General features: G+C 40.9%; 1 protein-coding gene across 1 annotated transcript; it reads left to right on the top strand.

The window, feature by feature from the left end:
* Nucleotides 1-2,090: 2,090 nt before the first annotated feature.
* On the top strand, nucleotides 2,091-12,285 carry MAGOH (mago homolog, exon junction complex subunit). Its single transcript, XM_002915740.4, has 5 exons — nucleotides 2,091-2,284; nucleotides 4,004-4,062; nucleotides 5,483-5,593; nucleotides 9,880-9,962; nucleotides 12,043-12,285. The coding sequence occupies exons 1-5, from the start codon at nucleotides 2,197-2,199 to the stop codon at nucleotides 12,140-12,142; spliced, it is 441 nt and encodes a 146-aa protein (XP_002915786.1). The 5' UTR covers nucleotides 2,091-2,196; the 3' UTR covers nucleotides 12,143-12,285.
* Nucleotides 12,286-12,563: the final 278 nt, after the last annotated feature.

The raw sequence follows: 12,563 nt of genomic DNA, 5'->3' as shown, positions 1-12,563 counted from the left end.
GTAAGGTCTGTCTTGCTCACCACTGTATTCCCGGCACATAGCACAGTAAATGCGCAGTAAATCATGCTGAATTCAGGCACATCAAATACACAGACCATGTTCTTTCAGCTATACCATGTAATCTCACACCCCCAAACCTAGATCACATTACAGCCTGAGTGGAGTCCAGTGTCCTTTACATTTTCTCAGAACTTTTATTTGCCACATCTGCAGATGCTCAGATTCAGCAGTTCCTGTATAATTTTTATAATTTCACTATTGGAAAATAACCTTGTGGTAACTACCTGATGAATCTATATACTTAATTGCAATTATCACAAGATTGTTGTGAGGATTCAAAGAACAAACATTTGTAAATGGATTTACATTTATTAGGTGCTTAATACCTGGTGGTTCCCTTCTCTTTTTTATACAATTCCCTTGTTACCACCCATATCCAGAGTTTTCTTTTTTTTAAGATTTATTCATTTATTAAAGATAGAGTGAGGGAGAGGGAGAGAGAGAATCCCAAGCAGACTCCCCGCTGAGCACAGAGGCCATTGCAGGGCTTGATCCCGGGACCCCGAGATCATGATCTGAGCCAAAATCAAGAGTCTGGTGCTCAACCGACTGAGCCACTCAGGCATCCCCCAGTGCTGTTTTTTGTTTTTGTTTTTTTAAATAAAATGCCTTATGGATTTATAGCAATTTACACTTTGCAAAGTATTTCCCCAATTTCCAAGATATTGTTTCCTATCCTTACAACGGTCCTGCCAGATGTATAACGTTATTTTTTTGGTTTTAAAGATACACTTGAGGCCCAAAAAATTAATCAGTTCACCTTCCGTAACAATGAATCAAGTTGCACAAGGATTATTTTAACACAAGCTTCCAGTGATTTTCCCCCATCACACCCACTCTACACTCTGCTACCAGTTAATTTTTTTCAGGAAGAAGAGGAGTAATGGCAAGACTGGGAATGAGAATCAAGGTACCACTGACCTCAATACATAATAGTATACAGTTAGAGTGGCCAGGCCCCAAGAAGGAAGCCATCTCAGCACTGTCTCTGGAACTGTTTTCATTCCCCCCTGGCTGGAACCTTGATGAGCTAAATAAGTCTTCTAATAATTAGGATTTTGATTGTCCTTTGCCTACTCAAGGAGGAAAATTTTTCCACAGCCAGAAAGACTTCACAGAGGTCAACCACTTTGGCCTGAAAAGACAAGGGCCTCTTGGGCATCAGTCCTCAACTGCAGCTCATCTGGGGTGCTTTGCAAAAACATACCAACGCCTAGGTTCACCACAAGAGGACTTAATTGATTTGGGGTGGGCCCAAGCATCAGTATTTTTAAGATGTTCCCAAATGATTCCATTGTGCAGCCAGGACTGGGAATCACTGCTGGGTAAGCAGTGCATAGAAAACGAGAATGGGAAATTAAATATTCAGTTTAACTTCTATTCACAGCACCTACTCTACAGACCAGTGAAGTAGAAAGGGAAAGGTAGGAATAAAAAGAAATAAAAAGTAAAAGGGATAAAATGGGCAATAAGTTAGTTCCAATCTCCACCGTGAATTCAGGAAAGTATCTCTGGGGACAGTTTCCTTGAACTGGGGTCCGTAAACAGCCAAGTACAGTTGCAGCCAACTTTTGACACATCGTGTGCTGTGTTCCGTGGGGTCAGGTCACTTAACCTTTTTTTTTTTTTTTTTCCTGTGAGGTCAGCTCATTGAACCCCATTTTATTATTGAGACCTAGGTCCAGGGACGGTTATCAGCTTTGCCCGACTCACACAAGTCAGGTGTACTTAAACGGACATCGAGCCTGAAAGGGCGCAGCACTCGGGGTGCTCAGCCGGAAGTCTTGAAGCAAGGGCTCCAGACCCGCAGCCCAAACCCAGGGGCGGTCCAGTTGCTTCAGCCTCAAGCTTGGGAGTAACCCGGGGGTCGAGCCTCAGCCTCGATCCCGCCTCGGGCCGAGGGGGCGGGGCTGCATTGACCCCGCCTTCGGGAGAAAAGCGCTTTGTTTCCGCCGGCGCTTGGGCCAGACTTGCCCCCACTTCCGGGAGCGGGAGAGACCGGGGCCGTTTAGCCAGGGCCGACGGCCTTGCCTTGACGTCACTTCCGCGCGCCCAGGTAAACGTCAGTGTTGGGCGCAAACAGCGGCGGTGGGGTTTGCTGATAAAAGTTTGGTTTCGGGTCCCTCCTTGTGAACCATGGAGAGTGACTTTTATTTGCGTTACTATGTGGGTCATAAGGGCAAATTCGGCCATGAGTTTCTGGAGTTTGAGTTCCGACCCGACGGTAAGAGCGGCCTTTGGCCCCCCGGGACCGAGGACTGGGCCTGGGTTGGGGTGAGGGGGGAGGCCAGGGTTCCGGGATGTGCGAGGAGCTAGAAGAGGAAGGGACTGATGACTGCGGCGCGGATCTGAAAGGATCACTCCTGTGACCGCTCCATTGGTTCTTTCCATATGCAGGGACTTCTGTTCTGTGACATTTTTTTTACTAGAATTCTTCACTAAGCAAACATTGATTGCCTACCTTGTGCCAGGTTCTCTTTCACAATCTGGGATACAGGAGGTTCCCTCTCATGGAACGTATATTCTGGTGCTGGGAGAGAAATAAACAACAACAAAAAAGATTCCAGATAGTGACGAGTGGTCAGAACATAAAACAGAATGATGGAATAATTGCTGGTGGGCTGCTTTTAAGCAGGGTGGCGCGCTCTCTGAAAAGGTAGTATTTAAACTGAACCCTGATGGACAAGAAGGCGCCAGCCTTGTGAAGCTCGGGAAGAAGAGCATTCTGGACAGAGGGAGGAACAAGCGTTAAGGCTGTAGGGCATGAATGAGCTAGTAGGCATGTTTTAGGTGGCCAATATGGCTGAGGAAGTAGTGAGCTCTGAGGAGGAAAGTAAGAGACAATGTCAGATAAGTAGGCAGGGGGCACACCATGTAGGTGTTTACAGGCTATGACAAAGAGTTTGGATTTTATTCTAAATGCAGCAGGAAGCAATTGGAAAGTTTTGAGGAGAGAAGAGATGTGATCTTTTCCTGAAAAAGTGCTTTAATCATTGGGTGCAGAATGGGCAAGAGTGGAGACAGGGCTACTTATTAGGAGTCAGTTACAGTTGTCAAGACAAAAAGGATGTTGTTTGGGACTAGGGTGCTAGTAAAAGCGGATAGAAGAATTTAGGGTACAATGGGAGACAGAACCAATAGGACTTTGCTGTTTGATAAGATCTGGGGGAAGGGCCACTGTGGTGAAGGAAAAGGAATCAAAGATGATAGAAAACTCCCACTAAATGGGGGCACAAAGATGAATCTGACAAGCCCCAGTTGTAAACAAACAATGACAAGCTAGTGTGTTTGGTAGTGTGACAACATAGTGTGTTTACATGTGTGCCTTCTATTCCAAAGGTAAAAACTCATCTGTTTCCTTTTATCTTTTCCTTCATACCCAGCATATACCCAGATTAGCCTTTTGGACACACATATACACAAAGGGCCTTGTATACCAGATATGCTTAGTGATAAAACCACAACTTTTCCATCACAGGAATAGATCAGAGTGTTGCATGGTCACATGAATAGTACGTAAACAGCAGTTTACAGTTTTCAAACTGCTTTCACAACTCATTTGAGCCTCAGGAGGCCCTGTGTGCAAGTGAGTTACCATCACTCTCCCTGTTTTCAGCTGAGGACGTTAACCTGCAGGGATATAATTTGCCGGAGTCACAAAAGAGTCTGCTTGTGTTCTTTAATCACACCGAGCTGCCTTTTGCAAGAATTGTAATTCAATGTCAGCAGTATTTTTGGCTTTGAGGCTATTTAATAGCGTAAAGTGAAGAACTGAAAAGACTGGTATCGTTGGAACACCAGAAGTACAAATAGTAAATCTGGTAGACACTGAAGGGAAAGCTAGGAGACATTTGAAGCAACAGCTGATCGTCTTAGTGAGCTAATGACACTTTATTCATATGTTTTTAATAAATACTGCCTTTTTTTTTTTTGTTCCTCACAGGGAAATTGAGATATGCCAACAACAGCAATTACAAAAATGATGTCATGATCAGAAAAGAGGTAATGAGCCTTCTGAGAGCCTTTCTTTCACTACAATTTAGCCTTTTGTCTTGTTTTTGTTCTTTCTGGGAGTAGTATTGAAAAAGACTAGGGAAGTATAGACATATGTACAGACACCTTCTAAAATTTTTCTTAGACCTTTTAGTTTATATTTTCTTTCACAGTGCTGAATCACTTACTGGTAGTCATTTAAAGCCTTGCAAATCTTGGTTTAAACCCTGAATCTGCTACTTACTGTGTGCCCCTGGGCAAATTCCCTGTTCTTTGTCTGCAGAAATAGAAATAATAAAACCACCCCCCACCCTCCAGTGCTATCATGGAATTAAATATATTATACTTACAGTGTTTGGTACATTCCCTGGCTCATAGCTTTCAGTAGAGCTCTTTAATTTGCATTTGAATGGGGGAAAGGGAGCATGGGAAAGCAGTTCCCATCATTGAATGCAGGTTAGATGCCAGGCATGGCACTTGGTATTTTACATACAATTTTATTTAACCCTGATTGTAAGCCTGTTTGATGGGTGGTATTATTACCCTTTACAGTGAAGGCCCGGATATTAATGATGGGGCTTGTTCAAAGTCACCTCACCCTGGCTAGCAAGAGAGAGAGTGGGAGTTCAAAGCTGTGCCTGCCTCTCTCAAGTCCATGTGCTCCATTTTGTGTAACTCCTGCCACACTACTGAGGCTTCATCAAATCTTCTCTTTCCTTTTAACCACTTTGTCACATTTGAAGATGTCTTGTCAATATATTTTCATACTGTTATGTTTAACTAGCATTCAGTGTTATGTTTACCCACACCTGTCAGTCTCCTTATGTTTTTTTATGTGGACTAATATGCAAAATGAATTTTAGAAGACATGTCTCTGCTCTTCATTATCGTGTCATCAGTTAGGAATAACCAGGGTTACTCACAGATCCTTTGTTCTGGGTTCAGGTGTGAGCTGGGTCTGTAAGCAAGGAGAAGGTCCAAGTGAGCAGAATGTGCCAAGAAGTAGAAACAGGTAGATGGGGGCGCCTGGGTGGCACGGCGGTTGAGCGTCTGCCTTCGGCTCAGGCTGTGATCCCGGCGTTATGGGATCGAGCCCCGCATCAGGCTCCTCCGCTATGAGCCTGCTTCTTCCTCTCCCACTCCCCCTGCTTGTGTTCCCTCTCTCGCTGGCTGTCTCTATCTCTGTCAAATAAATAAAATATTTAAAAAAAAAAAAAAGAAAGAAAAGAAACAGGTAGATGGGGTCTGAGTAGGCACTGGGCACTTCTGGCCCTGCCCTCTTCATGCCTGAATGCCATCCCCCTTATAGAGGTGCCAGAAACTAGGTTTTAGGAGTAGGATTTTTTTTTTTTTAAACTTGCATCACTATCCGAGTCAGAACACTTGCTTAGGGATGCAACTTAAGTTCCATTTTTTAATTTGCTTTCAGGCTTATGTACATAAAAGTGTAATGGAGGAACTGAAGAGAATAATTGATGACAGTGAAATTACCAAAGAGGATGATGCCTTGTGGCCTCCCCCTGACCGAGTGGGCCGGCAGGTGAGTGTTTTAGCAACTGTCCTGTAGTGCAGAAGTCTTACAAGTAAGATGAGTTCTGCCCTGCATCTGACATTGAATCCGTGTGTGTGTGTGTGTGTGTGTGTGTGTGCGCACACGCGCATGCCCTACGCGAAGCAGATAACCAGCACGTTTATCCAAGGAAGCAGTAATCCCACAGGGAGGAACAGAGAGAGCCAGTGGTGCTTCCGACCACCTAGAGCCTAGCCCTGGATTTCCTCATGTGACTCTCCCCCAGCCCTTCTCAGAGGTTTTGCTGCCCACCTCACTTACCGAGTAACTACTACGGACAAAGCATTGTGAACATACAAAGAGAAATAGAGCATGATTATTTCGCAGTCTAATAGAAGGAACATATGCAAGCAGCTAGGTATATGTGTTTAAATTCATGGCTTATATATTTATTCTGAAGACCATTATGGTAATTAAAATAAAGCCACTGTCATATTTGACTGTGTTAACAGGGAAGCTATTTCTCTCCACCTCAACTGCTACCTTCCTAATCTAGACTTCTGATTGATTTCCTTTTTTCTTTTGTCCTGTACAGCCTGTTTTTCCATCCTGAAACAAGACTAATCTTTTAAAATGTTAATGTATTCCACTGATTTTAAGTTCTCCACTGCCTTCCCACTAAATAAAATCCAGGACGACTGGGTGGTTCAGTCGGTTAAGCATCTTCCTTTGGCTCAGGTCATGATCCCAGGGTCCCGGGATCAAGTCCTGCATCGGGCTCCTTGCTCCTCGGGGAGCCTACTTCTCCCTCTGCCTGCCACTCCCCCGCTTGTGTTGTTCTCTCTCTTTCTCTGACAAATAAATAAATAAAATCTTAAAAAATAAATAAGATAAAATAAAATCTGAACTCCCACCTTATCTTCTACCATTCAGACAATCTTTTACTGTGTTCAGACCTCACTGACCTTATTTCTGTCTCTCAGACACAGCTAGGTTGTTCCTAGTTTAGGACATTTGCATTTGCTGCATCCTTCCTGGAATGTTCTATCCAACATTGTCTTTATTACTGCAGGTTTCAAACATTACTTCCTCAGTAATGTCTTGCCTATCCATCCAATCTAAAATGCCCCTCCCCGTTTTTTGTGTGGTTTTTTTTTGTAAGATGTTTTATTTTCTTTGTAGCATTTATTATTGTCTGAAATTGTCTTGTTTGCTTTTCTTTATATATCTCTTTTCCTCCCCCACTACAACAGATTTGCATATACCCCTGCAAGCTCCTTTAATACAAGGATTTTTACCTGTTTTTTTCAGTGCTATATTTTTAGTGACTAAAATAGTACCAGTGTATAGTAAATCTCAATAATAATTACATTTATTAATATAAAACCCATATAAGTTAATTCTTAATTCACCTCAAATGGTGGGTCAACTTTTTTTTTTTTAAATGTAAATCCAACTTAGTTAACATATAGTGTATTACTAGTTTCAGGAGTAGAATTTAGTAATTCATCAGTTGCGAATAACACCCAGCCCTCATTACATCAAGTGCCCTCCTTAATGCCCATCACCCAGTTACCCCATCCCCCCCAGCAACCATATTTGTTCCTTATAGTTAAGAGTCTCTTATGGTTTGTCTGCCTGTTTTTATCTTATTTTCCCCTATGTTCCTCTGTTTTGTTTCTTTAAATTCACATACGAGTGAAACCATATGGTATTTGTCTTTCTCTGACTTATTTTGCTTAGCATAATACTTTCTAGCTCCATCTACATCACTGCAAATGGCAAGATTTCATTCTTTTTGATGGCTAATATTCCACTGTCTATATACACCACATTTTCTTTATCCATTCATCTGCCAATGGACATTTGGGCTCCTTCCATAGTTTAGCTATTGTGGACATTGCTTCTATAAACATTGGGATGCAGGTGCCCCCCTTGAATCGCTATTTTTGTATCCTTTGGATAGATACCTAGTCTACCGCTTGAAGAGTGAAATGAAAATCCCATCCTCAGTACTTTCTAAGGTTAACTTTTTTAATTTATGTCCACGGGATCTCAGTAAAATCATGTATATGTATTTTGCTTTACCATTAATTTTCAGCTCTATTAACTCCTTCAACAATCACAGTAGTCCTGTGAAGAAAACAGGGCATACTCCTATGCACTAGCAACTACCAGTTGGATAAGGTAATTACAACAAAATCCCATTCATCATAGCAACAAAAGCTATAAGAACTTGGGAGTAAATCTAATAAGATACATAAAATTTAAAAGGGCTTTACGGAAGAACATAAAAACATGTATCATTTTTGTGGATGGAACAACTCAATTATTTGGTAAATTCATTGCAATTCAAATCAAAATCACATCCGGATTTTTCCTAAAGCCTAAAAAAGCATTAAATTCATGGAAGATCAAAGGGACAAGAGTAACCAAGATAATTTTGAAGATTTCTTGAAAAGGTACAGTCATCTACTGTGGTATTGCCTCGGAATTGACCAGTAAACGATGGAGCAGAATAGAGAGCCCAGGAACAAACCCATGAATATATGGGAACTCAGAGCAGGGTATGACAGAGGTGAACTTTCAAATTAATAGAAAAAGGATGCATTGTTTAACAAATGGTATAAGTTGGCAGTATGTTTATAGAATATTTTTAAGTTAGAGCATGTGTAGAAATAAAACAAGATTTTAAAACAGAAAATATAGACTATCTTCTATTATTTTGGGTAGAGAAGGAATATTTTAAATTCCTCAAGGGAAAAGATTGATAAATTTGACTTCTTTAAAGTTAAAACTTCTGTTTAGCTAAAGACGTCCTGATAAAGTTGAAAGATAAGCCACAAATTGAAGGAAGATATTTGCAAAACATACATGGCAAAGGGTTTATATCTAGAATATATCAAGAACTACAAATTAATAATAAAAAGATAACCCAGGAGGAAAAAAAAAGATAACCCAGTGACAGAATATGTAAAGGTTCTGAATAGGCGGTTTACAGAATGGAAAACAAGTGCCGATAAGTATATGAAAATGTCTACATTCTGAAAAGTGAAAATTTGGAAAATAATGAGATATCATTTCAGACCCATCAGAATAGCAAAAAGTGGGGGTGGGGGACCATCAAGTTTTAAAAAGGATGTGAGAAAGAAAAAGGAGATCTTATATAGTAGTGGGAATAACATCAGTACAACCATTTTAGGAAATAATTTGGTAGTAACTGGCAAAATTGAAAAAAAACTCTTACCTTCTAGGAATATTCCTAAAGACATCTTCACACGCGTACAAGGAGATGCATAGAATAGTCTCACCACGTTGTTTATAGTACAATAAAACGGGAACTTAAGTCTGCTTAAATAAGGATATGAATGGAATATTCTAAAGCATTTAAAACTAATGAATTAGATCACATACAAAAACAGTGTTGGATGAAAAAAGCAAAAGGATGCATATATGATCATTTTTGTAAAAATTTAAAGACATACTACCAAATCTAAAAACGTGAGTGGAAAGAATACATCTCAACTTCTGGGATGCGGGAGGGAGAATGGAATGGGAGGTGGACCTTGTATAAACTTTGTATGTGTAATGTTTTATATCTTTAAAAAATTTGACACAAGTATGACTTAACATTTTCACATCTGGATGTTAACATTGGTTTCGTAGTTTTCTATGTTTTCTGTTAGAATTCTTTTCATAATTGAAAACTATAAATCAAAAAGAAATAGGAAAAAAATTAAGAAAAAGGAAGTAGAACTCACTAGATTGTAAATTCCTCAAGGGCACAGACCTTTGGTTTTTTCCATGTGTCCCGAGCACCAAGAACAGTAGCTGGCACACAGCGAGCACCCCCATGGAAATTTTTTAAAGATTTGTGCTACTTGTGTTCCTGTTTAGAAATCGAGACCCAAGACCATACAGCTGGTAGTGACAAAGCCGGGATCAAACCCAAAGCCTAGACTTATCCTTTTCCCATGTTGCCCAGAAAGATTAGATTCTTGGTATTTGTAAAGCACAAGATTTGTACGTTACTCCACTGTCTTAACAATGAAAACGCCTATGTAAAGCTTGTAAATTCTTCCAAATCCCGGAAATGGTAGAGCCTGACAAACATATCTTCCTCTAAGAGTGTGAGCTACTCAAGGACTAAACCAGTATTTAATTTCTCTCTTTGTTTCTAGATCCAGCACAGGTTAGTGCTCAGAGTGAGCTGGTCTTGTTTATGTTGCAGAGTTTGTGTGATTCGACAGATGATATATCTTCTGTGGGGTTGATGGAAAATCCAGCTTGACTTAGTTTTTTTTAAATGTTTCTAGGAGCTTGAAATTGTCATTGGAGATGAACACATTTCTTTCACAACATCAAAAATTGGTTCTCTTATTGATGTCAATCAATCCAAGTAAGTGTCTATGACCCTTACATCCAGGTGTGTCTGTTTTGAAGCAGACTGATATGAAACCCTTAACCAAATTGGGACCATTATGGTAAGATCTGGTACAAATGCAAGACAGAAGGGGTCAGGGGCCCCTGGGTGGCTCAGTTGGTTAAGCATCTGACTCTTGGTTTCAGCTCAGGTCGTGATCTCAGGATCACGCGATCAAGCCCCACGTCAGGCTCCACGCTTAGCGCAGAGTCTGCTTAAGACTCTCTCTCCCTCTGTCCCTCGTCCCCTCTCTCGCTCGCTTGCTCTCTCTAAAATGAATAAATCTTAAAAAAAAAAGACAGAAGGGCTCAGCTTTGTTCTTATTAGAGAGAGACCCCAAATTATTCTCAAGGGCTTGCTCCTGTTGCTTTTGATGTTTTATTCAGTCACTGTTACACACAGCTCCTCAGTGACACACAGAGTAATGTCATAGGAGCAGCCAAAATAAGAATCTGGCCAGAACAGAAAATGAAATATGCCAAAACAGGTGCTTGAGAGAAACTGTAGAGTCACAGGGTCGATCTGAACACCCTTTCAGTGTTGGCTCTTCAGACTAGCACATCTTATAGTCTGACAATGCTGAAACTTGAAATTATTTAGAATACAAACGTAAAACTTAATGTTGTCAGTAGGGCAAATTATAAAGTTGAGACATGAGTCTGTATGCTACAAAGAGTCCTTAGAATTTGGCAACCTCTGGGGGTGCCTGGATGGCTCAGTCGGTTAAGGGTTTGACTCTTGATCTCAGGTCAGGTCTTGAGTTCAAGCCCTGCATTGGGCTCCACGCTGCACATGGAGCCTACCTAAAAAAAAGAATTTGGCAACCTCTATCTCCTGTGTTTTGAGGATTTGGAATTAGATATGGCTCACTTTTATTATTATTTTTTTAAAGATTTTATGTATGTATTTGAGAGAGAGAATGAGCGGGGGAGAAGGAAAGGCAGGCTCCCTGCTGAGCAGGGAGCCCAGCACGGGGGCTCAATCCCAGGACCCTGGGATCATGACCTGAGCCAAAGGCAGATGCTTAACTGACTGAGCCACCCAAGTGCCCCTATGGCTCACTTTTTGTACACACTGGGTGTAATTGTCTTCCTTTGGACAGTCTTCTTGTTCTTAGCCAGTTGTGCCATAATAATCTTCAGCCTCTTGATCCTGCTTAGCACTACTTCTTTTTAAAAAAAGGTTTTCCTAATTCTGAAAGTAGTACATGCTCACTGTAGAAAATGCAGAAAAATAAAAAGGGGAAAATCACCCACAGAACTTAACAATTAGACAGCCAGTAATATCTTGAAGTATTTCTTGTCTATTTCCCATGCATTAAAAACTATATAACTTTTATTTTTTTATTTTTTTTTAAAGATTATTTATTTATTTATTTGACAGAGATAGAGACAGCCAGCGAGAGAGGGAACACAAGCAGGGGGAGAGGGAGAGGAAGAAGCAGGCTCCCAGTGGAGGAGCCTGATGTGGGGCTCGATCCCAGAACACCAGGATCACGCCCTGAGCTGAAGGCAGACGCTTAACCGCTGTGCCACCCAGGCGCCCCTAAAAACTATATAACTTTTAAATAGCACAAAAGTATAACTGAGATCAGTCTGTTATTTTAATAGTTCTTTTTTTCATTTAATATAAATATTTCCCCATTAAAAACTATAACATTTTAGGGGTGCCTGGGTGGCGCAGTCGTTTAGCGTCTGCGTTCGGCTCAGGGCGTGATCCCGGTGTTCTGGGATCGAGCCCCACATCAGGCTCCTCCGCTGGAAGCCTGCTTCTTCCTCTCCCACTCCCCCTGCTTGTGTTCCCTTTCTTGCTGGCTGTCTGTCTCTGTCAAATAAATAAAATCTTTAAAAAAAACAAAACTGTAACATTTTAAATGACCTTGTTTAATATGTAGCACATAGCCTTTTCCTTCTTTATGGACACTTGGTTGTTTTTGAAGTTTTAATTCTGTAAATACCTTTATGTAAATAATCTGGGTTGTTAAATGTTTTGGGGTTTTTTTGCCAGTTTTTTTTTTTTCCAGCTTTTTAAACATGTTTTTCCTCTTGTATTATAGGGATCCAGAAGGCTTACGAGTATTTTATTATCTTGTCCAGGACCTGAAGTGTTTGGTCTTCAGTCTTATTGGATTACACTTCAAGATTAAGCCAATCTAGATTGAAAATTGGTGTGGACACAAGGGGGTTTGGGGGTACCTGTTTTTAATTACCATTATCAGGAAATTTTTGTGTATATCAGGGCAATATTTTTTTTATAAACTACAAATGACTGTCTTTAATAAATACAATAACAAATGCAATTTTTTGTTATTTTATAAAGACCTGAACATGTGAACTCTCCTCAACTTTTTTTTTTTTTAAAGATTTTATTTATTTATTCGACAGAGATAGAGACAGCCAGCGAGAGAGGGAACACAAGCAGGGGGAGTGGGAGAGTAAGAAGCAGGCTCATAGCGGAGGAGCCTGATGTGGGGCTCGATCCCATAACGCCGGAATCACGCCCTGAGCCAAAGGCAGACGCTTAACCGCTGTGCCACCCAGGCGCCCCTCAACTATTTTTTAAAACACTAACACCCTG

Source organism: Ailuropoda melanoleuca, chromosome 2, assembly GCF_002007445.2.
Source record: "Ailuropoda melanoleuca isolate Jingjing chromosome 2, ASM200744v2, whole genome shotgun sequence".
NCBI lineage: Eukaryota > Metazoa > Chordata > Mammalia > Carnivora > Ursidae > Ailuropoda > Ailuropoda melanoleuca.
This window is presented reverse-complemented; position numbering and strand designations above follow the sequence as displayed.